Source organism: Cebidichthys violaceus, unplaced genomic scaffold (genome assembly GCF_023349555.1).
Source record: "Cebidichthys violaceus isolate CVI_PGR_0920_01 unplaced genomic scaffold, fCebVio1.0.p SCAF_9, whole genome shotgun sequence".
NCBI lineage: Eukaryota > Metazoa > Chordata > Actinopteri > Perciformes > Stichaeidae > Cebidichthys > Cebidichthys violaceus.
In genome coordinates this window covers 1,312,683-1,339,730 of record NW_027176975.1, presented here as the reverse complement: position 1 = coordinate 1,339,730, position 27,048 = coordinate 1,312,683, and the positions used below count along the sequence as shown (strand labels likewise).

Sequence of the window (27,048 nt, the reverse complement as noted above, 5' to 3'; positions counted from 1 at the left end):
GATTTTACTAAATTTGTTCTAAATTATTTTACTGAATATATATAATAAATAAATAAATAAAAGTATATATATATATATAATGTATTTATTAAATATATATATGTATTGTTTTATTTATTATATATATATAATAAATAAAATGTAAAATGTAAAAAATGAACTGAGAAATAAAATAAATAATATATGTATATATACATATATTATTTATTTTATTTATTATTTTATTTGTATCAACTGTCTCACTGATCTTTCTGTTATTGTTATTATTGTTCTTTTTGCTTTTGTCTGTCAAAGCACTTTGTAAACTCTGTTTTTAAAGATCCTATATAAATAAAGTTATTATTATTATTATTGTTTAAGTTGTTTACTATATTTTTACAGTCTTTAAACGTGTTTGTTAATCTGTATTTTTTGCTTCAACTGTTGCTTAATTGTCAACAAATGTCCTAAAATGTAACTTGGTAAACTACCACGACAAAAAATGTACGTTAAATGTCCATTAAGCAAGTAGCTAAGCTAGTTATTTAATTAGCTTTAGTCGTGCTAATGGCTGGTTGTTAACGTTAACGGTATCAGGATGACAGAGAACACATTTTTATCATATTAGCAGTAACAGCTAATACATTCACTAGTGAATAAAGGAGGAGATGTTAAATGTCCATTAATCAAGTAGCTAGCCAGTTTAGCAGCTAGCTAGCTACTTAATTAGCATTAGCTAACGTTAGCTAGTGGAGCTAACTGCGCTACACAACAACCACTAAAGGGAGAGAGAAGTCTCTAAAAACCTAAAGTTATCAACCTGATCAATTCAGTCATGAATGTCCGTGTTTCATTTTTTATAATTATTTAGTTTTTATTGGAATACAGCAGAGAACATGTGTAAAATATACATAATAACTAAGGGCAGTTGGAGTTAGCCGCTAGCTTAACGGTCGTGCTAACGGCTATGTTATTATATTTATATTTAGCTCATGCTAGTGATTGTTTTCATCATATTAGCAGTAAGAGCTAATACATTCATTAGTGAATAAAGGTTTAACCTGAGAAATTCATTCACTTTTCTATTAAAATGATTTCATAACAATTCATGAAGGAGAACATTCACAGAGACCTGTAACGTTAAATATTACAGCACAATAGTTGGCAGCCTTTGTGCACTCAGACCTTTTTACTACTGCTCAAGTTGCATGTAGGTAAATGTTATTGTTAATGTGGAACAAATTTTAGATATAATACTTAATATATAATATTTCTGGGTAGATTACTGTAGTAGTATCTGCATCATATCATAAACTCATATCATGTTTTTTTTTACGTCCAAAGTAACTATAAGTGTGAAATAGATGTAGTGGAGTAAAAAGTAAAAAGTGGCACAAAATGGGAATAATGGGAGAACAGTGAATGACAACAGGAAGCTGTGATGCTACCTTTTCTTTGAATTCAACTTTCCATTGAACTGACTTCAGTGTGTTCTGGGCAGATGTGCTCGTTCATACAGTAGGAGAATCGTGTTGATATTGTTAGATACACAATAAGGACAACAGCATGTAGCTTGTCGTTGAGATGTAATACCTCCAGGAGACGGTGGAGTTATGTGCTCAATGATAGATGTTTGCAACAAGTTAAATTGAGTAGAAATGTGACGTCCTGATCTGCAGCAGGCCTCTAAGCTTCTGTGCGGATAGTTAAACATTAACTGATATCAGGTGAGTGCAGTGTTACACAGAGCAAAGGTGGACTCAGGTGAGTCTGGCTTCAGTGGGGAGTTCTTCACGTCACGGAGGAAGCACAGAAGATCTCACCTGGTGAGTAGAAACAACTGAAATATAAATTAAAACAACTAAATGTGTATAACTGTAAAGAAGTCAACATTGTCAGATTGATGAGTAAAAGCTGATTATTGATCCTCAGGTGTTTGCTGACTGTTCAGGTGATCAGCTAAAATCCACGATGGGAGACCGTCAACCCACGACAACAGACACCTCAGGTGAGTCATGACAGGAACTTATTGTTGAACGTGTTTCATAATTATGGTGAATTCTAAACAATGTGCTTTAAAACGCTGTTAAGTTTTCTACAGTGTATATAATGTATACTGATACTGAGAGATGTGTTGATGACTTTTAATATTCTAACAATGCACAGAAGAGTTTAAAGATCAGACTAGAGGTGAAGGAGAGAGTTAGATCATCCTCTGATAAATATTACAACAGCTACAAAACAAACACTACACAGTTTGATCACCGTTGATAAAACATTAACTTTGTACCAATATCAACTCTATTACTGCTGCTACAGATCAGAGTACAAGCTGCTATAGGACATTTATATTCAGAGATTAAATATTAAATGTTCTTTATAGCTCACCCACATTCAAAGTTAATGATTATACCACAATATATATTGTATGTGCTAAGAAGTGCATAAACCCCATCATTATTTTTGTTTTACCATAAAAAGGTTCTACAGATTTAGTTTTTTGTCTGGGATTTATGAAATGCTTTTGAGACTAAAAATTATTCTATTGAACTCATGAAAAATAAAATGTGAAACTTGTCACTGGTCTTTACAGGCTTTCTGTCTATTTGACAAAAATGCATCTTGTTTACATATTTACATTCTTTTTAACATGATCTATGTTTATGGAATATATATATACAAGGGGTAGGGGTGCAACGGATCACGAACCTCACAGCTTGGTTTGGATCATGGCTTTTGAGTCAGGGATCGGATCATTTTTCGGATCAGCAAAGAAAAGGGGAGGAGACAAATATAACTTTGCTTTCCATTTATTAATTAAAATAGCTTTAATAACACTGAAAACAAATAACGTTGGGCTCTAGTCTTACATGAAAATCACAATATTTAAGATATTTATTTTCATAAAGATGAGAATATCTACACTGTCTGGGGAAAGAGTAGCGTCATGTGTTTCCGTGTGACTCTCACAGAGGGGGCGTGTCTACAGCTCCTGTCTGTGTGACTCTCACAGAGGGGGCGTGTCTACAGCTCCTGTCTGTGTGACTCTCACAGAAGGGGCGTGTCTACAGCTCCTGTCTGTGTGACTCTCACAGAGGGGGCGTGTCTACAGCTCCTGTCTGTGTGACTCTCACAGAGGGGGCGTGTCTACAGCTCCTGTCTGTGTGACTCTCACAGAAGGGGCGTGTCTACATCACCTGTCTGTGTGACTCTCACAGAGGGGGCGTGTCTACAGCTCCTCCGTGATGAAGTGAGCTGTCTCAGTCTTTTCCTCTTCATAGAGGATCGATCTTCTTCTGAAGTGGTGTGTGAGGGGATTTGGTAGCGTGGCTCAAGACTTTAACCAGATTTTAAAATCCTTTGTTTTCCACAATGGAGAATGTCCTCATGTCTGCAATAAAGACCCCAATAGATGTTGTAATAGCTTCAGCCGGTCTGATTCTGCTGCAAACAGTTTCTAAATGCCGCAGTGATAAGTTGTTGTTGTTGTTGTGGTGGTGGTGGCGGCGGTGGTTGTGTTGGTGGTGTTGTTGTGTTGGTGGTGGTGGTGTTGTTGTGGTGGTGGTGGTAGTAGTAGTGGTGGTGGTGTGGTGGTGGTGTTGTTGTGGTGGTGGTGGTAGTAGTAGTGGTGGTGGTGTTGTGGTGGTGGTGTTGTTGTGTTGGTGGTGGTGGTGTTGTTGTGGTGGTGTTGTGTTGGTGGTGGTGGTGTTGTTGTAGTGGTGATAGTAGTAGTGGTGGTGGTGTTGTTGTGTTGGTGGTGGTAGTAGTAGTGGTGGTTGTGTTGTGGTGGCGGTGTTGTTGTGGTGGTGGTGGTGGTGGTGTTGTTGTGTTGGTGGTGGTGTTGTGGTGGTGGTGTTGTTGTGGTGGTGGTGGTAGTAGTAGTGGTGGTTGTGTTGTGGTGGCGGTGTTGTTGTGGTGGTGGTGGTGTTGGTGGTGGTGTTGTGGTGGTGGTGTTGTTGTTGTGGTGGTGGTGTTGTTGTGGTGGTGGTGTTGTGGTGGTGGTGGTGGTAGTAGTAGTGGTGGTGGTGTTGTGGTGGTGGTGTTGTTGTGGTGGTGGTGGTAGTAGTAGTGGTGGTGGTGGTAGTAGTAGTGGTGGTGGTGTTGTGGTGGTGGTGGTAGTAGTAGTAGTGGTGGTGGTGGTGGTAGTAGTAGTGGTGGTGTTGTTGTGGTGGTGGTGGTAGTAGTAGTGGTGGTGGTGGTGGTAGTAGTAGTGGTGGTGTTGTTGTGGTGGTGGTGGTAGTAGTAGTGGTGGTGGTGTTGTGGTGGTGTTGTTGTGGTGGTGGTGGTGGTAGTAGTAGTGGTGGTGTTGTGGTGGTGTTGTTGTGGTGGTGGTGGTGGTGGTAGTGGTGGTGGTGTTGTGGTGGTGTTGTTGTGGTGGTGGTGGTAGTAGTAGTGGTGGTGGTGTTGTGGTGGTGTTGTTGTGGTTGGTGGTGGTAGTAGTAGTGGTGGTGTTGTTGTGGTGGTGGTGGTAGTAGTAGTGGTGTTGTTGTGGTGGTGGTGGTGGTGGTAGTAGTAGTAGTGGTGGTGTTGTGGTGGTGGTGGTAGTAGTAGTGGTGGTGGTAGTAGTAGTGGTGTTGTTGTGGTGGTGGTGGTGGTAGTAGTAGTAGTAGTGGTGGTGTTGTTGTGGTGGTGGTGGTGTTGTGGTGGTGGTGGTAGTAGTGGTGGTTGTTGTTGTTGTTGTGGCTTGGCCTCGTTGCTGACAGACTGGTTGGTGTCTCTTCATATGTGGACATGCTGATGTTTTGCTGTTGTCGTGTGTCTTTCTCTTTAAACAACGCCTACATACTGTAACGGTTTTGTCCACCACCCTCATCAGTCATTATTAGTAACAGGGAGGACAAACATGTGACTTAAATGAGGCTTGTGAAGTTCCTCACATGACTTTCACCGTTAAATTACACCACTAATAAGGGGACATTTTGAATACAGTTTATCTCCTCAGACACTTGAAAGGACAGACACAGGATGAAGTACCCTAGGATGCATTTTTTGTTTAATTGAGGACTGTTTCTTTTGAACCTGTTTAACATTACATTACGGTCATTTATTAGACGCTTTTATCCAAAGCGACTTACAATTCAGTTTCTATCTACACACCGTAGACGCAGCTAGGGGAGACATTTTGGGGTTAAGTGTCTTTCTTCAAGGACACATTGACATGAGACTAGTAGAGCAGGAGCCGGGGATTGAACCGCCGACCCTCTAATTGAAAGGCGGCCCTGCTCTCCACTTAGCCATGGTCACCCCGATTAACACCAAAACCACTGATTTGCATTTGTTAGCGTTAAAATCAGATTAGGCTGAAGTGGTCAAAACACAGCAGAGTACGGTAAAAGTATCGTCAACACCGATCCGAGCCTCGTCTCATATTCCACTGTTATTCAGAATATGATAATATTCTGAAATTGATGCGGTTCATGTAAACATCATGTTCTGTTTCTATATTGTGAATGACTTCTTATAGTGAATGGATGATGACGTTTTACGTTAATCCGAATATGAAGGGCTGCATGTAAACGGGAATATTAGTGGAATTTTAAATTTCATTAGTAAACAGCCTATTAGGAATATTGTCTTTGTTGGTATAAGGACAAGAACCGGAATATTTGGTGTATGTAAACATGGTCACTGAGTAGGAGTCGCATAAACGCTGCTCTTTAAAGGAGGTGGGGAAGTTAACCAACCACTTAGTCCTTCAAGTCTTGTAAGACTTCCAGTTAAACATGAATCTCACTTTTTTATGGCTTGTCCTACTCTTGTAGGCAACATGAAGGAGAGATTTATACTTTATTGTACTTGTGTTTGTATCAGTTGTTACCAGAGGAAAGACTGCTAGGATGAAGATGAAGTGGCTGGTTTGGCAAATGTGCTGTCTGGTTAACTTCCCCACCTCCACCGAAGAGCAGCGTTAACGCTGACTCAGGACATTTTCCAATTATTATTATGGAGTATAAACAATAACCTATTGTGTTAAACAGTAGTACACAAATAAACGTTGCGATGACAGCTTTGGTGTGTGTGTGTGTGTGTGTGTGTGTGTGTGTGTGTGTGTGTGTGTGTGTGTGTGTTGGGAGTTTTACTGATGTAACATGAGTCGATGTTAACAAACAACAATTGAACATTTCATGCGATCTTCTCTTTAGGTTCTCAAAGTCAGCAGTTGGTTTCCAGTTGAATGAGTGTCTGACGTTTGCAGCAGAGTGACGACATGGCGACTGAAGCAACAGGTGAGTTCAGTCACACTTTATTATTCTGGACAACTCTGTCTGCCCTCAACATCTGCATGAAACAACTGTATCCTCTTTCTTGTTCCTGAGCTCCATGAACTTCTGATAAATGCTGTTTTCTGCATTTATTATTGTAACCATTGTGACTATAGTCACATTCCTGTGGACTTGTTGTTCAATATGGATTACACATTCACGAGTTCTAGTAGAGCTTTGCGCAGCTTCACTGATGCAGTTTCTTTCAATCAAAGTTAATTCACAATATACAGTCAGGGCCATAAGTATTTGGACTATGACACTATTTATCTAATGTTAACTCTTCACACGACTCCAATGGATTTAAACTAATCGGTCAATATGTGGTTGAAATGTAGACTTTCAGCTTTAATTCAATGGAAAAAACTAAAATATCACATGAACCATTTAGGAATTAGACATTTTTACACAGAGGCTCAAAAGTAATTGGACAAACTAACATAATTGTGAATATAATCATTATTTTGAATACTTGGAGGAACTTTCTCAATGGTTAATGTGATATTTTTGTTATATCCATTGAATTAAAGCTGAAAGTCTACACTTCAACCACATATTGACTACTTCATTTCAAATCAATTTGAGTTTTGTGAAAAGGATAAATTCGAAAAATTGTTGGGGCCCTGACTGTAACATCAGAAAACATTGATAAAACACTGTGTGATGACAAACACCCATTTATTAAAGACATGTGAATGAATCAATGTTCTGTATTCTTACAGTGTTTGATGTTCTCCAACCAGTGAAGCGAAGCAGCAGCTGTCAATGGCTGCCACCTAACAGTGAGTTTAATTGGACTGAGTCAGAAATATTCTTCTGTTTTATTTTAATCTGATTATAGTGTTTTCCGGTGGTGGGTACAAATTCCATTTTATATTTTTGAATATTTGCAAGCTTACTGGTTAATGTTCAAGTTTCAAGATGACAACAGCTGACACATTCACTCTAGTCTCTAGTCCACCTTTAAAAAGCTGTGACTTCCTTCTTGGTTATGAATCTAGTTTTATTGTTTTCATTTTGGTTCAAGTCTTGGATTTGAAGAGTAGTTTTTTACTAATTTACTGTTTTCTTCTCAGTGTCTGAGCTGAGGGTTGTTCTGCTGGGGAACAGCTGGTCTGAGAGGAGTTCAGTGGGGAACTTCATACTTAGAGAGACTAAGTTCAACACTGAAGAAGAACCAGATCACTGTCTGAGAGTCAGTGGACAGTTAAAGGAGAAAAATATAGTTGTCATCAACACTCCAGATCTGCTGCACCCCAACATCTCTGCAGACAAACTAAGAAAACATGTAGAAGACTGTGTGAGACTCTCTGATCCTGGACCTCATGTGTTCCTGCTGGTTCTACAGCCTGGAGACTTCACTGAGGAACTCAAAGTGAAGCTCTGCAAAGTCCTTCAACTCTTCAGTGATCAATCATTTGATCATTCATTGATACTGATATCAACACCTAGAGAGGAGAGTTCAGCTGTCATGGACAAAGACCAGCCTTTAAAAGACCTGATCAGAATGTGTAGATACAGATCCCTGAACCAGAAGAACCTTGAACGTCCAGAGCTGTTAACACGTCTGGGTCAAACTACAAAGGAGAACAATGGAGAGCTTGTGAGATGTGACACATTTGAGGATGAGGGTTTGATCATGACACCAAAGTGTGACCACATGAAACCATCTTTAAACCTGGTTCTGTGTGGGAGGACAGGAGCAGGGAAGACTTCAGCAGCCAAGGCCATTTTAGGTCAAACAGAGCTTCATTCAGTCTCCAACTCATCAGAGTGTGTTAAACATCAGGGAGAGGTGTGTGGACGTTGGGTTTCTCTGGTGGAGCTGCCTGCCTTGTATGAAAAACCTCAGGAGACAGTGATGGAGGAATCACTCAGGTGTATCTCCCTCTGTGATCCTGAGGGCGTCCATGTGTTCTTCCTGGTCCTACCTGTGGGTCCACTCACTGATGAAGACAAGGACGAGTTACAGACCATCAAGAACACATTCACCTCTCCAGTCAATGACTTCACCATGATTCTGTTCACTGTGGAGTCAGATCCTAAAGCTCCAGCTGTTGTTAACTTTGTGAAAGAAAACAAGGAGATCCAGGAGCTCTGTCAGAGCTGTGGAGGAAGATATGTTGTTCTCAACATCAAGGACCAGCAGCAGATCCCAGAGCTGTTGGATTCTGTGGAAAAAATTAGATCTGAAGGATCCAGAACCTTCACAATGGAGATGTTGACCAAGGCTCAGATGGAGAAGGTTTCAAGACTTAAAGCGGAACTGCAGGATGTGAAACAGAAGACAGAGGTGGGAAGTGATCTCAGGATGGTGCTGATCGGGAAGACTGGCAATGGAAAGAGTTCAACAGCAAACACCATTTTGGGCAAAAAGGTCTTCCAACCCAGAACCACCCCAAAGCCAACGACCAAGTCTTGTCAGAAAGCAACAGGAGAGATTGATGGACGGCCCGTCGTCATGGTCAACACCCCGGGCTTGTTTGACACGACTCTGACTGATGAAGAAATTCAACAAGAGTTTAAAAAATGCGTCAGCATGTTGTCTCCTGGACCTCATGTGATCTTACTGGTGCTGCAGATCGGGAAGTTTACACAAGAGGAAAAAAATTCTGTGGAGCTGATCAAGAAATATTTTGGTAAGAAGTCTGGAGATTTCATCATCATTATATTCACCAGAGGAGATTTCATTCAGAGGTCATTTGAGAGTTATATCGAAGATTGTGATGACTTTGTCAAAGAACTCTTAAATGACTGTGGAGGGAGATACCAGGTCTTCAATAACAAAGATTACACAAACCGCACACAAGTCAGAGATCTGCTGAACAACATCGAGACCATGGTGAAGGAAAATGGCGGCTGCTACGTCAGGGAGATGTTAGACAACACAGACGGATACACTCAAATACAAGTGGAAAGTCTTTTAAAAGAGAAGGAAGAAGAGATGAAAAGAAGGGTTCAGGACCTCCAGGGAAAACATGAAGAAGAGATGAAAAGAAGGGACGAGGAACTCCAGAGAAAACATGAAGAAGAGATGAAAAGAAGGGATGAGGAACTCCGGAGAAAACATGAAGAAGATTTAAAATCACTGAAAAGGAAATTCAAAGAAGACGAGAGAAAACTGAACGCAAAACAGCTCGATGACATCACCAAGGAGCGTGAGGAAAGAAGGAAAGAACGGGAGGAAGAGGAAAGGAGACGGAAGAAACAAGAGGAAACTCAGCGACAGGAATGGAGAAGAAAACTGGAAGCTTCAGAGAAAATAGTTCAGTCAGAAAAAGAGCAAAAGGAAAATGCTGTAAAGAAACTGGAGCTGTTGAGAAAAGAGATGAAGAGAGATCGAGACGCCTGGGATAAAGAAAGAAAGGACACCTGGGAACGAATACATCAGGAGGACAAACAGAGTCTGGAGGAGGTGAAGAAGAGCTTCATGAAGCTCCAAGAAGAGTACTATCAGAAGAGAAGAAAATGGTATTATTCTTTTGTTGTGTTATTCTTTGTATTTCTATTGAGTCACATTGTTCTGAGGTAGACATTCACACTACAGACAGCACAAAGACCAAAGAACACACATGAAGAGTTTTACAACTTGCTAGAAGAAGCAGGTTTACATTTATGGACTTTACAGATGAATGTCTTCATCTTCAGTTTGCCCTCGTGGCTGGAAGTGATTCACTGGATAACAATTTCAACTTCTGTGGCTGGATTTCTAAATCAATCAGGATAGAGACCCATTAAATAGAGATGGTCTATTATCTAATAACATTTTGAAGCTTAAGATTTGGGATGCACCGATATCATCGGTATCGGCCGATATTCATCTTGTGGACTGTGAGTGGGCTGCGATGATGATGCAGCACCATGAATGCCTCACAGTAGCTTTACAGCTTGATTTGTCTGACTTTTCAACCAGATGTTGTGATGTCCTTTGACGGCGAGGGTGAAGCAAGTAAAATATTCTGTGGGACGTATATTAAAGTTAGGAAACGTCGCTCACGCATATGAGCGCCTTCCGAACGTCTACATTGACAACAATGGATTTGAAGGCGCAAAAAATGTTACATGTGAACGGCTCTTTATACCGTCTCAAAGAAAGATCAAGAACTTTGTTATATTCAACAAAAAATGAAGTCGTAAAACTATGGCTTACAAGATTTCTTACAGTCCGTCGCCCACATCGGGGATCCAGCCCGGACAGCTGAGGCAGCGAGGATATCTCCATCCACTCCTCGGCAGCATTCTGCCGCTACAAGTTAACCGCAGATAGCGGCTCTCTTGGAAGGATGAAAAAATAAAAATTGTGAAAATGGGTCGCCAAATATCCTTGTGAACCCGTAATATCGCTGGTCGGTTCACCCAAGTTCAGTCTATGTGTGGAAGCACTGCTTATGTTTTTAATCGCTTATACATATTTAATTACATGTAATTTGTTGCACAAAAATATCTTTGTTGGGCCGTATTCAGAAACATTTTTGTCATGAGTAGGTAGTTGTAAAGCAACTAAAAGGGCTTTTGAAGGTTTTTTTTTTTTTTTCGAGGAATCTTGTTCATGCGAAGGGGAAGTTTTATTTCTTCATAAACTTATGACTAAATTTCATTCAAAGACAGTGTAATGCAGAATGACCTTAAAACAGATCAGGGTCTTTTTTGTATGAAGATGTCTCTGGTTTGCTGGAAAAAATAATAAATAACAGCAAAAACAAAGTTACAACAAAAACAAAGACATGGGTTTCGACTGTCAGCGTTATTGTTATTTTAAACAATGGTATCGTATCGGCCCAGAATTTTACAATCGGAACATCCGTACTTAAGAGCAGCGTTAAGAAGACTACTTTAAAATGTAATCAATTACTCAATACTTAACAATTTAATCAGTTTGTACATATAACTTTATTAATGACTCAATAGCATAAACACTTACTTTACATGTTAAATTACTTTCCGTTACTCAGCTCTGCTCCATTAAAGCCTCCACAAGACTTGTCATTTGAATACTCTGATTGTTAAAAACTGATAAATGACGTGAACGGAGATACCAGGTCTTTATTCACAAGAGGATCAATACTTTAATGTTACAACAGGCAGAGGATATCATAACAAAGAAGGCAGAAATTATTGTAAATAGAAAGAGGAGAGCAAGAACAGATACAGAAACATTGAAAAATAACATAAAAGGTCTGCTGATTGAATGTAATGTATAGAGCAGATTAAAAGGCAATTCTGTGACTAAATGGTGCAGCACAATATTGTAAAAAGTTGTATTTTTCCCATGTCAATATTAATAATATCAACCAATCAATATTTCCCTGTTTGCTTTTTGTGTGCATTTATTTTCTGTTTAATCATGTTAGAATCTATACCATGATTCTGATATTTTACATTTTTTAAGTACTATCTTGTTAAGAACATTTACCTTTTTAAAAGAATGATGTATGTATTATCTAGTTCTATTCAGTAAACCCTCTTAAAAATGAACTAACTTTGTTGTTGTGTTTTTTTGTATTAATGAATATTGTATCACAGGAAAGGTTAGAAAGTTCTTACGTCTGTTCTGATACAATATTTCCATAATAATTCCATCTCTCTTTACTGGGTACTAAGTGATCTCATATAATAACTAAGATGTAAAATTCTTACTGTTCTTGTTCGTGGCTAAATTTAATTTTAAAATACAGTTGAATCAAATCTAAGTATTCATCAGTCTGAGTCGGTCACATCATCTTCCAGAGTTGGAGCCGTTCCTCTTTGTGTTTCTATCAAGAAAACGCTGTCAGTGGAATGTCTGAGAATGTTGTAATAAAACCGTTAATAACACATAACATCCGCTAAGTGTTGCTTGAGACATTACAGTGCCCAGTTATGACTGATACTCTGGTTTACTGTTGACTGTTTACGTGAGTAAAGGGCAGATAGAAAAGACCACTTTGGAATGTTGTTAACATCACACCAGATATCACCAAACCAAGACCTGACATTCTTTAAAAACACATTTTTTTAGATGGAATAAATTATTGTCATGTGGTGTTCTGTGGTTAGATTATGAAAGGCCTGTTTCTACTTAAACTTATTAAAAATGAATGACATCAACTGGGGTTTGATAAATACACAGGAACACCTTAAACTATCAGGCACTCATTAATAGTATTAATACATAATAAATCACACCAGGTTTCTGTGACTACTGAGCAATAAACTATTACATTTCCAATAAACAAATAAGAAATCCACATTATGTAAAAGTACTTCACTGCTAAGACTGAATGACTATGAGCCAATGCTTCTGGCAGAAAACCACTTTTTAATTATTGGAGGCAGCATTTTGCTCGTAAACTCAGTATTTCAGATGAAATGTGTAAATGTGAAGCACTTATTTAAGATATTCCATTTCTTTGTGACGTCCACATCCTGTTTAAACATCCAATAATGACTCATAGCTTTACTTCAGACAGAGCTCTGAAGTTGCGCTCCTATAGGCTGACTGGTATCAGCTGTTTGCAGAATGCCCCTCAGTCATTGGTTCATTCACTGCTCTGAGCCCAGTAACGTCCAATCATATTCATGCAGGAGTATGATGTGGATATGATAACCTGACAGTTGTGTCTTCATGTGGTCAGGACTCTGATTGTTCCAGCAGAGGGAGACTTCATTCATCTGAACACTGTTGGTACAAACTGTGAAGTGATTTAGTAGTAGATTGTTTTGTGAGTCACAACCTCCATTCTTTTGGAACAATGTTTGATCGTCAATTGAAAATATTAAAATGTTTTCCTCGGTAGGTTTAGTTAAGCTTTATTAAAACATGTTATTTGTCTGAACTTTGTTCTATTGTTCATTGTTCAGTCATTACAAACACAAGTCTTTGGTGGATACATTTATCCATTTCATAAGATTAATCAGGTTAACTCAAACCACTTTCTTTCTATTTATAACAAAAAACTGTATAATTCAAAAGTACACTACTACTTTAAGTTACTATGAGTGAATACTTAAAGCTGTCAGACCAGTTCAAAGTGATTCAGATGAAGAACAACAAGGTCCAATCTGCTTTCAGGGTTAAATATATTCTTATCAAAACAGTGAGTTGATGATAAACTGAAGGGTTGTGGGCCTCATTTTAGGTAAAATGACAGAAACAGAATGTCTAAAGGAGTTTAGATAACAGAGAGAAGGTAGATAAGGTTTTGATCCGTGCAATCAAAAGTTTATTATTATTGTTCATGAAGTTTCCCCACAGAAAGAGACTTTGACCTGTAATTGATATCATAAAACTGCCTTCAATCTGTTGCTTTATACCATTAATATGAAGTGAATCCCTTATGTTCAGTCAAATTACCTTTATATGACCTGAGCATCATTTTTCTATTTGAAAATAAGTATGAAACGTTAAGGAGTTCATTTTTTTCCCAAAAACATTAGGTGTTTGTTTTTAAAGGTTTGGACAAATCCCATTGAAATCTAATGCTTTAAAAAGTGTTTGTATTCAAATTGCATTCAGCCTTTGGTTTTCCTTTTGAGTGCTGAAAGGACCAGAACAATTTTTAAAACCAATTCATGAGAAACAACAAGGAGTCTCCTGCTTTCAAGTCCATGTAATCAGGAGGAAAGTTTAAAGTGAGGAAACCTACAGGCTTGTTTTAAGGTCTCAAATTACAGTAACATCATGTTTTATCGACTCTCTCAGCTTTGACAGATGAGCAAGTTAAAACCTGCTTTGTTGCTCTTCAGTCTGAATGATTTTTACCTGCTTCTGTTTTCAGCTGTTAACCACAACAGAGAAACAGACATTGTTCATTATTACTGATGTTTTAGTATTTTTTTTTCACAGGCAGCAGTCAGATCTTTCAGAAATAAGACGGGATGTAATGTAATGTGATGTCACTCACAGTCAGACACGGAATTTGGCTCCAGTTTCAGCTATATACAATATAAGTAAACATATATATTGAATTTTTTTATATATATATATATATATATATATATATATATATATACACACACACACACACACACACACACACACATGTGAACATAACCCTATAAACAACATTGATAATGGAATTAAGGTAATAGTGCAAACAGAGGTAGTAGTGCAATATGTCTGATTAATTGTTCATCAGAGTGACGTCCAGCAGAAAGACGCTGGTCCTGGTTCTGGTGGTTCTGGTGGTTTTGGTGTACAGAGCTCTGTAGCTCCTACCAGAGGGGAGGAGATGGACAGCTTGTGTCCAAGGTGTGAAGGGTCTGCAGTGATCTTTCCAGCCCGTTTCCTGACTCTGGAGGTGTACAAGTCCAGGATGGAGGACAGGCTGGAACCAGTGATCCTCTCTGCAGACCTGACAGTCCGTTGTAGTCTGTTCCTGTCCTGTTTGGTGGCCGATCCAAACCACACAGTGATGGAGGAGCAGAGAACAGACTGGATGATGGTGGAGTAGAACAGGACCAGCAGCTCCTGAGGCAGGTTGTACTTCCTGAGCTGGTGCAGGAAGTACAACCTGTATGGACAGGTTGTCCAGTATGGACAACAAGAAGAAAAACTACAGCACCAATAACTCAATGAACGTATGTGAGTATTCTATTATGTTAGCGTTGCAAGGTAGGTTAGATGTAAGGGGGCGTTTAGCAGTGGTGAAGCCAAATGGTAGTATAATATCTCAAGAAGTACTTTTTAATATAAGGTGTCTGTATGCTTAAGCAGTAATACTTGTTGAATCTGACGGTTTTTATACTTTCATTATACAGTATTAATCTTTAATAAGTGCTTTATGTTTTGGTGAATACTTTGTAACAGCTATTATTATGTATTTGAGCTTCATATTATCATTTGTGTTGAAACATGTAATAAAAACAGAAAGCTGTGATTCTGTATTATTATCTGTAGAGTTGTTCAGCTGTCTATCACACAGTTTGACTGGCTGCACTAACATGAGTGTTGCACTGGGCCGCTGTGTTATTTAGGTAAATACACAATAAGAATTGTTAGAAACACAATATGAAAGGACCTGGTTTGGGACCGGGGCCACAAACTAGATTTGGACTTCCCATATTTAATATTTACACACTCACATGTGGTCATCAAAGGATTTAATACCTTCAGTAGACTCTATAGGTCTATGAAACATGAAACATGCTTCCAACCTGAGGTGGAATAAAGCCGCTGTATGTTCTTAAGAATGTGAGATACTGAGCTGTGTCAGGCTTCCCAGATCCTGGTTCTTAACTTCAGTGATTGTTAAACATGAACTATGCTGCTGACTGATGTCAGGTGTGTCCTGCCCACTCTGAGAGCAAAGGTGGACTCAGGTGAGTCTGGCTTCAGTGGGGAGTTCTTCACGCCACGGAGGAAGCACAGAAGATCTCACCTGGTGAGTAGAAACAACTGAAATATAAATTAAAACAACTAAATGTGTATAACTGTAAAGAGTCAACATTGTCAGATTGATGAGTAAAAGCTGATTATTGATCCTCAGGTGTTTGCTGACTGTTCAGGTGATCAGCTAAAATCCACGACAACAGACACCTCAGGTGAGTCATGACAGGAACTTATTGTTGAACTTGTTTCATAATTATGGTGAATTCTAAACAATGTGCTTTAAAACGCTGTTAAGTTTTCTACAGTGTATATAATGTATACTGATACTGAGAGATGTGTTGATGACTTTTAATATTCTAACAATGCACAGAAGAGTTTAAAGATCAGACTAGAGGTGAAGGAGAGAGTTAGATCATCCTCTGATAAATATTACAACAGCTATAAAACAACACTACACAGTTTTACCTCCGTTGATAAAACATAAACTTTGTACCAATATCAACTCTATTACTGCTGCTACAGATCAGAGTACAAGCTGCTATAGGACATTTATATTCAGAGATTAAATATTAAATGTTCTTTATAGCTCACCCACATTCAAAGTTAATAATTATACTCAAATAAATTTTTTGTCTGAGAGTTATGAAATGCTTTTGAGAATATTAAAAATGTTTAATTCTATTGAACTCATGAAAAATGAAATGTATAATTTGTCACTGGTCTTTAAAGGTCTTGTGTCTGTTTGACAAAAATACATCTTGTTTACATATTTATGTTCAGATTGTAGCTTCAGGTTTTTAATATTATCTATGTATAAATCCATTTTCTGTCACTTATCCAGATTGCATTAGTGGGACAAATGATTATTCAACTGTTAGAATTCTAGTAATTCTGCCTTTCTAGCTAATAACAGTTCTCATTAAATCTACATGAATGTAGACTGTTGGCTTGATTCAAATTCAGAAAAGGAAGTGGAACAGAAGACATGACATGGACAAAGAGACTTTGACCTGTTATTGATATCATTATAGATATTATAGATATCAATCTGTTGTTTTATACTCTGATATATATCGTTGTGTCTTTGTTCTCACTGCTATCAAATGACCTTCAGACCATTTTCACCTTATCTTACCTGACGGCCATTTTGTAACATGAAAATTAATTAATTAATTATCCCAGCCTCAAAGTGATTATTTAAAGCTTATGGCAAAAGTAAAATATTGTAAAGCAGATTAACATCAAACATTCTTTGGCTTTCAAAAGTTGAGCAGGAAGTTCTTTATATTCTGTTTTTTATTTCTTTACTAAGATGGTTATTTGAAGGTTTTGGCACATGATAGGTGTTATGAAGCAGATTAAAGTCTTCTTCACTTCCAGACACTTTCCCAGAGGTTTTAATCAACTTTCAGAATAAAAGCTCTCAGCTTTGACAGATAAGCAAGTTAAAACCTGCTTTGTTGTTCATCAGTCTGAATGATTTTTACCTGCTTCTGTTGATCAGTTCTCATTAAATCTACATGATTGCAGACTGTTGGCTTGATTCAAATTCAGAAAAGGAAGTGGAACAGAATGTTAACTCATGTCATCTTTATTTCATGTTCAGGTCTGAGTGTTGACAAAAACACTATATAAGGTAACATTTCCTCTGCACTTCATCCTCTCAGACATTTGAAAGCACAGACTCATGATGAAGTACTCTAGGATGCATTTTGGTGAAAGTGAGGAATGTTTGCTTTGAACCCGTTCAACACCAAACACCATCCATTAGTTTGTTAAATACGAGTAAAATCAGATTAGTTTGAGTTGTTCAACACTCAGCGGACTACAGGAATGAAAGAATGGTCAACACCGATCAGATCCTCGTCTCTTCATGAGTGAGAGTCCCGTATGGTTCCAGAGAAAAGCTCTGGGAAACGTCTCATTGCTGCTCTTTAAAGGAGGTGGGGAAGTTAAGCTGGACAACATCTGTCAAACCAACCACTGAGTCCTTAAAGTCTTTCTCCTTTATGACTTTAAACATAATAAACAATAAACAAATCAATCAAACATGAATCTCACTTTTCTCTTATTTTAGAGTGTGGCGTCTCCCTCTCCTCTGAAAACAAACTTCTACAAGCAAAGTAAATGAGAGATTTATACTTTTTGTGTTTTCAAAAAGGATTTATCAGTTGTTCTAGAGAAAAGACTGCAAGGATGAAGATTAAGGAAGATGTGCGATCTGTTTAACTTCCCCATGTCCCTGAAGAGCAGCGTTAACATTTGATTGGCACGTCTTTCAATTATTATTATGGTGTAAACAATAACCTATTGTGTTAAACAGTAGTACACAAATTAGCATTGTGTGTGTGTGTGTGTGTGTGTGTGTGTGTGTGTGTGTGTGTGTGTGTGTGTGTGGTGGGAGTTTTACTGATGTAACATGAGTCGATGTTAACAAACAACAATTGAACATTTCATGCGATCTTCTCTTTAGGTTCTCAAAGTCAGCAGTTGGTTTCCAGTTGAATGAGTGTCTGACGTTTGCAGCAGAGTGACGACATGGCGACTGAAGCAACAGGTGAGTTCAGTCACACTTTATTATTCTGGACCACCATGTTACTATGGTAACATACCTGTGGACTTGTTCACTGTGATGGATCACACATTGAAGCTGTTTGTTACTGAACTCAGTCATTCCAAAGAGTATTCATCAGTATTTATCAATATTCAGTGTTTACTTTGGAGAAGATTGATTTTGCTTTAGTAAGTTGAGCTTTGTGCAACCTCACTGATTCAGTTTAAAAAACTTAAACTCTTAAACTTAAACTTCTGTCTTCACAGGAAACAACATAGTTATGTTTAGGCAACAAAACTACTTAGTTGGGTTAGGTTAGTTTAGAAGAATGGAGCAAAATTGTTGCTGAGGCTCAATAATTACAGACTCACAGTTACAATCATGGCGTGTGCTTCTGCTAGAATGCTCTTCCTATGTTCCTCCAAGACTTGATGTAAATAATGATGCTTGAGACCAATGATCACTTTACTGCAATTTAGTGCAATACACACTTTCCTCTGTGTTTGTGTGTGTATGTGTGTGTGTGTGTGTGTGTGTGTGTGTGTGTGTGTGTGTGTGTGTATGTGTGTGTGTGTGTGTGTGTGTGTGTGTGTGTGTGTGTATGTGTGTGTGTGTGTGTGTGTGTGTGTGTGTGTGTGTGTGTGGTTCTGAAAAGATAAACAGGACAATGTCAACGTTAACAACAGTTCAGTCATAATAAATGTCATAGCCTTCAAGAGCTGCATATATCCAATCATTGTATAACTTAGCTACAACACTCAAACGTGCAAACTAACAAAAAGGAACGTATCCTTGTCACAGTGGGCGAATGTAAGCTGGGAATTCACCAGGTATTTAAATGAACATTCAATAAACTGTATGCATCATTGTCAGCATTATATTCATAAAGGTAAAATGATAAGTATTAACATAACAGGACCATTCTGTGCCGTAAGCGCCGATAAGTGACGTTTTTCTACTGCTATTAATACACACAGTAATCTCAGAATGATAAAGATAACAATAATAACAATATATCCGGTAAATACACATCATAACTTATATTGCTCTGGACACACAGGAATGCAAACATTGGATGAACTGTCTGCACATCAACCCTGAACAGATAATAATATATAATAAAATAAAGTCTTCATCATGCTGCTCCCACTCATAAAAAACAGTAGACCATATGTGGCCGAGTCTGCGGCAGCGCCCCTAGTGGCTGGGCCCTCAAACAACCCGTCCTGTTATGTCCTTTAAAACTAAAATACTTATCTAAGTAATAATTAATAAATACATTAATACATATATAACAATAATGAATAAAACAAAATTATGAATCACAGACCCATGAATTGGTGTAAAAAGGTGAAGGGAAGTGACGGCACTCAGCTTCAGTTATCAGACACAATAATTAGGTAAAGTAACAGAATTTAACATCAGATTTAATTTAGTCTTCAAATTACGTCTTCAAAAACTTCATAAATGTATATTAATCAATCAAATATCATTTCTCAGGGTTGCTGCAGAGCTCTTGGTATAGTGTAAGTTCACATTGTTTCATCAGCTCTGGTTATGTCCTGATCTGAATTCTGGGAAAACATTTTCAAATGTTCTCAGATGCACCATGTTGTTTTTCATCTTCTCCTTGTGTTGCTTTAACCTGAGTTCTGCCTGTTCTCTCTCTCTAGTCTGGATCAGAGCAGAAGCTTTTTTACTACTTTAAACTAAAACATGTAAAAAACATGTAAAATTAAAAATACAAAAGAATCAACACCAAGTTATTGATCCTGAAACAGTGTCTCTTTAATTAATGAAATCATGTGAATGAATCAATGTTCTGTTTTCTTACAGTCTCACATGATCTGCAGCCTCTGAAGCGAAGCAGCAGCCTTGACTTCCTGCCTCCTTCCTGTGAGTTAAACTGAACTGAGTCAGAAACATTCTTGTGTTCATTATAATCTGATTACAGTGTTTTCAGGTGATGGGTCACTGGTTAATGTTCAAGTTTCAAGATGATAACATTTGAACACATTCACTCTAGTCCACCTTTAAAAAGCTGTGACTTCCTCCTTGGTTATGAATCTAGTTTTATTGTTTCATTTTGGTTCAAGTCTTGGATTTGAAAAGTAGTTTTTTACTAATTTACTGTTTTTCTTCTCAGTGTCTGAGCTGAGGGTTGTTCTGCTGGGGAACAGCTGGTCTGAGAGGAGATCAGTGGGGAACATCATACTGGGAGAGACTAAGTTCAACACTGAAGAAGAACCAGATCAATGTCTGAGAGTCAGAGGACAGTTAAAGGAGAAACAGATAGTTCTGATCAACACTCCAGATCTGCTGCACCCCAACATCTCTGAAGACAAACTGAGAAAACATGTAGAACACTGTGTGAGACTCTCTGATCCTGGACCTCATGTGTTCCTGCTGGTTCTACAGCCTGAAGACTTCACTGAGGAACTCAAAGGGAAGCTCTGCAGAGTCCTGAAACTCTTCAGTGATCAATCATTTGATCATTCATTGATACTGATATCAACACCTAGAGAGGAGAGTTCAGCTTTCATGGACAAAGACCAGCCTTTAAAAGACCTGATCAGAATGAGTAGATACAGATACCTGAACCAGAAGAACCTTGAACGTCCAGAGCTGTTAACACGTTTGGGTCAAACTGCAAAGGAGAACAATGGAGAACATCTGATCTGTGATGTATTTGAAGATGCAGCAACAGGTTTTGATCTGGGGAGTCTGAAACATGCAGAAGGAGTCAGTTTTAGATCTGATCCACCAAAACCTGTTGGTGAGTGCAGAACAGTCATTCAGTTAATGAATAATGAATAACTTAATATTTACTTTACTTACTTTGACATGACTGTCTTTTACAGAGGTGAACGTTCCCAGTAAAATGACCCCGCCTCCCCAGTGTAAGTAAATCACATGTTGTTATCCAGTTACATACAGTAGCAACAATACAACACTGATATATATGAAATATACAGTATATTGATATCTGTAGTATCAGTCAGTAGAAAGTACAACAGAAAATCAAATGGTCATTTCAACAAATCAATAATGTTGCTGACTGATAAGGACCCAGAATGAGCAAACTAACATATTTACAGTTATGCTAATTTAAGTATTTGTATAATGGAGAATTATGGTTCATATTTATAAATGTAGAAAGAACATGGATTTTGAAATAATGAGCAACAATCATTAATGTCTGCAGCCCTTTTTGTTAAATTAATGATGTTTTACATGTAAGATGAATTGTTGAGTGATGAGAATCTGCTCATTGGAATCTTCTAAATAATATTATATCTGTGTTGTTTCACAGCATCTGAACTCAGGATTGTGATGTTTGGAAAAAAAGAAGACAAAAAGACAACTTTATGCAACTTCATCTTTGAGAGGAAAAAGGTTAAATATTTAAAAAAGAACCCCAACAAGCAGTGTGAGGTCACCCGTGGACAGTGGAGAGAACATCCTCTAACAGTGGTGAAAACTCCAGACGTCTTCAGTCTGTCTGAGGAATCAATCAGAGAAGAGATGAAGAGCTGTGTGAGTCTTTGTTCACCTGGACCAAATGTTCTGCTGCTGTTAGTGAAGCCTTCTGATTTCACTGAGGAGAACAGACAAACACTGAAGTTCAGCCTGAGTTTGATTGATCAAGATGCTTTTAAACACTCAATGGTCATCGTGACACATGATGAGAGTAAAACAAGTTTCTGTGTTCGTCACCTCCTTAAAGACTGTGGAGGAAGACAATACAGCATGTCTGCAGATGACCATAGATCATTAATGGAGAAGATTGAGAACATTGCGCGTGAAAACAAAGGAACCTTCCTCACCTTCATCAGACCAAAGTCTGACCACATGAAACCATCTTTAAACCTGGTTCTGTGTGGGAGGACAGGAGCAGGGAAGACTTCAGCAGCCAAGGCCATTTTAGGTCAGACAGAGCTTCATCCAGTCTCCAACTCATCAGAGTGTGTTAAACATCAGGGAGAGGTGTGTGGACGTTGGGTTTCTCTGGTGGAGCTGCCTGCCTTGTATGGAAAACCTCAGGAGACAGTGATGGAGGAATCACTCAGGTGTATCTCCCTCTGTGGTCCTGAGGGCGTCCATGTCTTCTTCCTGGTCCTACCTGTGGGTCCACTCACTGATGAAGACAAGGGAGAGTTACAGACCATCCAGAACACTTTCAGCTCTCCAGTCAATGACTTCACCATGATTCTGTTCACTGTGGAGTCAGATCCTAAAGCTCCAGCTGTTGTTAACTTTCTAAAACAAAACAAGGAGATCCAGGATCTCTGTCAGAGCTGTGGAGGAAGAAATGTTGTTCTCAACATCAAGGACCAGCAGCAGATCCCAGAGCTGTTGGATTCTGTGGAAAAGATGAGATCTGAAGGATCCAGATGCTTCACAATGAAGATGTTCACCAAGGCTCAGATGGAGAAAGTTTCAAGACTTGAAGCGGAACTGCAGGATGTGAAACAGAAGACGGAGGTGGGAGGTGATGATAAACATCAGGGTGAAGAGTGTCTCAGGATGGTGCTGATCGGGCGGACTGGCAATGGAAAGAGTGCAACAGCAAACACCATTTTGGGCAAAAAACATTTTAATTCTAAAGCCAGCCCAAATTCAGTGACCAGGTTTTGCGAAAAAGAAACAGGAGAGATTGATGGACGGCCTGTCGTCATAGTCGACACCCCCGGCTTGTTTGACACGACTCTGTCTGATAATGAGGTTGAACGGGAGCTTGTGAAATGCATCAGCATCTTGTCTCCTGGACCTCATGTGATCTTACTGGTGCTGCAGATCGGCCGCTTGACAAAAGAGGAAAAAGAGTCTGTGGAGCTGATCAAGAAATAGTTTGGCAAGAATTCAGCAGATTTCATCATCATTCTATTCACCAAAGGAGATGATCTAGAAAATACAACAATTGAGAGTTACATTGAAGAAGACAAGCTTGATTTTTTGAAAAAACTAATAAATGACTGTGGAGGAAGATACCAGGTCTTCAATAACAGAAATCAAACAGACCGCACACAAGTCAGAGATTTGATGAAGAAGACCAACACAATGATGAAGGAGAATGGAGGCAGCTGCTACACCTCAGAGATGTTCCAAGAGGCTGAAGCAGCAATACAGAAGGAAGTGAAGAGAATCCTGAAGGAGAAAGAAGAAGAAATGCAGAAACAGAAGGAGGAGCTTCAAAGAAAACATGAAGAAGAAATGGAAGCAGTGAAGAGAAGAATGAAACAAGAGAAAGAAGACATTGAACAAGAGAGAGCCAAACAACTTAAAGAAATGGAAGAAAACATCAACAAAGAGCGAGAAGAGAGAAGGAAAGAACAGGAGATGAGAGAAGAGGAGGACAGGAAGAGGGAAAGGCAGGAGGAAATTCAACAACAAGAGTGGGAACAACAGCTTGGAGCTCTGGAGAAAAAAATCAAGTCAGAATCAAAAGAAAAGGAAACCATTGATAGAGAGTTGGAGCAGAGTAGAGAGGAGATGAGAAAGCAACGAGAAGACTGGGAGAAGGAAAGAAAAGAATGGTGGAAGAAACGATATCAAGAAGATGAACAGAAACGACATGATGAGCAAACTAAACTTAAAAAGCTCCAAGAAGAATACGACCAAGAAAGAGAGAAACATGAAATCAAAAGAAAAGAAGAAGATCGAAACAGAAGAGAGCAGGAGAAGAAGGAGAGAAAAGAATTGGAGGAAACCTACAAGAAGGACCTGGAGGAAATGAAGAGGAAATATGAAGAGGAGGCCAGAAAACAAGCTGAAGAGTTCAATGAGTTCAGACAGAAATACACCAAGGACTTCACAGCGTTGGTAGAGAAGCACATGGAGGAAATACAGGAACTGAAGAAAAGGCAAGAGAGACAAATGCAGGAGACAGAAGGGAGGCATGGAAAAGAGTACGATCTGTTAAAAGACCTCTCAACTCACAAAGAAAAACATCTAAAAGAACAAATGGAGGACATGAAGAAAAAACAAGAAGAAGAAATAGAGGAACTAAAAGAGAAATACAAAGACAGATGTTTCATCCTGTGATCAACCCACCGATTAATAATCAGTATGATGTTAGCAGATGGAACCTCAGCTGAACATTGAAAGAACACCATTTCTATTATTTTGACTTTCCTTTTGTAAGTATTTTTTAAAAAGCAATAACAATGTTTTTTCCATATCGTTTTATGGTGTCTGTATAGTCACATTTGGGTTTTTTTGTTCACGAAAGGTGTCTGATCAATACAGAGGCTAATTAGCGTTAGCATAACTGTTTTTCAATGTTCAATTCAATGAACTCAGAGTGGTTACCATGTTCACAGTGGTGTGAAAAAACGGCCGCTTCTGCCTGAAAGCACCGTTTAAATGTGTTATCATGTGGCCCTGTGTCATGAAATAGTAATAGAATTAAAATAACTTCATTAATAATATCTATTTTAAATTTTAGTCAGAGGTTCTTTTAAATTAATGAATTTTTACCCAAAATTAGCTGTACTACAAAATGGAAAAAAAAATATGTATATGTGTATGTAAATGTGTATATACTGTATATGTGTAATATATATAGATTGACAAAGGGACAAGAAGTTTTTTTTGTTATGGCAACCTTTGCAGAAGCAATGAAAATATGAACATTTTTAACCCATATAAATCAGACAAATGTAGAAAATACATGATTACAGAGATGGTTGAATCTTTTTGTCTGGACATATACAATAATTGGGGACATAATCAGATTCAGCCCAGGCACCAGGAAAAAATGGTGGCATTGTATGTTTCTGCAAACCACATTTACATTGAATGTTGACATTTTAGCATTTGGTCAGAGAAAGTGATGTAGAACAACGAGCGACTGTTATTCAAAGTTATGCGAGAAAGTCCACTTCAAGGAACAGTGTGTAAGATTTAGTGGCATCTGGTGGATTGTGGCAGGTTGCAACCAATGAAGTACCCCTCAGCTCAGCCCTCCCTTTCCAAGCGTGTCAGACAACTATGGTGGCCTTAGGGTAGGGACAAGTGTCTTTAGGGTTTTAGTACAAGGAGCTACTTTTGTTAATACTTGGTTCTTATTCATGACCAAATCATGCCTTTTAAAAACATATATACATTTTTTTAAATAAATAAATTCAGAACAGAATTAGAAGTAATGTATAACTTAGATATAACCATTGTTTCTAGAGTGGCAACAGTAATGTTTACTGTTTGAATATAAAGCCATTAATAACTAACTGGAAACAAATGTAAAATGTCAATAAAATAAATAGCATTTTTGAGTGAAGTTTATAAATTATAACAATCAATGATGAAAAAGACAGACATCAAAGTTTACAAAAAACAAAGCTTTTGGCGATCGTTCATGCTGTGCTTGTGTAAACAGTGGCAATGACCAACTAAATTAGGTTTCACTTTTGTTTACATGTTCACAGATGTATTGATAAAGTTTTGGCTTTTTACTCTAAAATATTTTATTGCACGTACAGTAACGAGCGTAGTTGCCGTCAAATTTGAGTATCCTTCACTTCTCTGCTTGCGTTTCGTGTGTGTGTGATGGTGTCTATGTGTGTGTGTGATTGTGTCTATGTGTGTGTATGTAGTTGTAGACTGAGAGAGCAGAGCAGATGCGCACTGCAGCGTGATAATAAATGACATGAAAGCAATAGAAAGTACTAATAAAAAGCACCAGTAATGTCGGTGCTTATCAATACGATCTTTAATAATTTAGCACCGGGGCCCGTTTAATACCTGGTTTCAGAACGCATCCCTCCCTTCAGATAACCCGCTCCCTAGGAAGATATGAATGGCTTTTTTGAAGCTAAGGAAAACATTACAAGTCATAGTTTCTGGTGATTATACACTGATTATAACATAGTTATGAATATTATATTCAATATCTGCCAATAAACCTCCCTGAATGTTACACACTGTTCCTTTAAGCGGTTAGGAGGGTCAAACAAACACAGGAGTTCTAAGAGACCGCTGTTTGTGTCCCGTGTCAAATCCAAAAATCAAAAAATTCTTAGTTTTCGCAGTTTTATTCAGACTGCGATTAAATTCTAATTAATATAATAATGGGTAATGGGTGTTGAAAAATGAAAAAATAATGCTCTGAATGTTGAATTTTTGTATCTTTATATTGTCGTGTATCTTTTCTTCTTGGTATATTATTATTCTCAAAAACAATAGGAATACAATCCTGTATGTATAATTTTACATTTTCTCCCCCTCAATTATTCCCCACAAAACCCCCAAAAACACAGAACATATCACACTGCCTCAAATGCACCTTACAGTATAACTTAATAACTGAAGGATAGAATATTAATACACAAATGCTGGGGGGTATAGAAAAAAGAAAGGAAAAATAGAGGCTCTCTTTACATAATAGTCTCCAATTGATCAAAGTATTGTACTATCGGGTCTTGAGTAGATTTGAATTTCTCAGCATGTCCCCATAAGGAAAATTGTATTTTCTCCAATTTTAGTAAAAACATTAGATTAATTTACATGACTTCCAAACTTTTAGGATTCTCTTTATACGTGCCAAATAGGTAAATATGTTTTTGTGTTTATTTTTTAAAGTATGTTTCTTTTCATAAAGCCTTTCCGTCTCATGTAAAGCACTTTGAATTACATTGTTGTTGAAAGATGATATTCAAATAAACTTTCCTTTTGACATTTGTGACTTTGTGTGAAACACCTAAACAACTACTGGATGGATTGTGATGATTCATTATGAACTGTAATAACTTTATTGATCCTCTGACTTTTCATCATAGAACAATCATCAGGTCAACATGTTCATGTGTCCAATATTTAGTTTTATGACCAAATACCTGCAGGACTACAGATGTTCAATCAGCCTCAGATAAGCTCTGTTTACTGATTTAAGCTAATGTTAGCATGCTAACACGCTAAACTAAGATAGGTAACATAGTAAACAT

General features: G+C 38.0%; 1 protein-coding gene across 1 annotated transcript; it reads left to right on the top strand.

The window, feature by feature from the left end:
- The first annotated feature begins 1,728 nt into the window (after positions 1-1,728).
- On the top strand, positions 1,729-26,780 carry LOC137867093 (uncharacterized). The gene is given in 13 exon segments (XM_068703527.1): positions 1,729-1,805; positions 1,912-1,987; positions 6,123-6,206; positions 6,965-7,024; positions 7,319-9,770; positions 12,857-12,902; positions 14,360-14,670; positions 15,505-15,604; positions 18,079-18,109; positions 19,943-20,002; positions 20,253-20,882; positions 20,968-21,006; positions 21,420-26,780. Coding segments are annotated over 11 exon segments (6,480 nt in total). The 5' UTR covers positions 1,729-1,805; positions 1,912-1,987; positions 6,123-6,187; the 3' UTR covers positions 24,152-26,780.
- Positions 26,781-27,048: the final 268 nt, after the last annotated feature.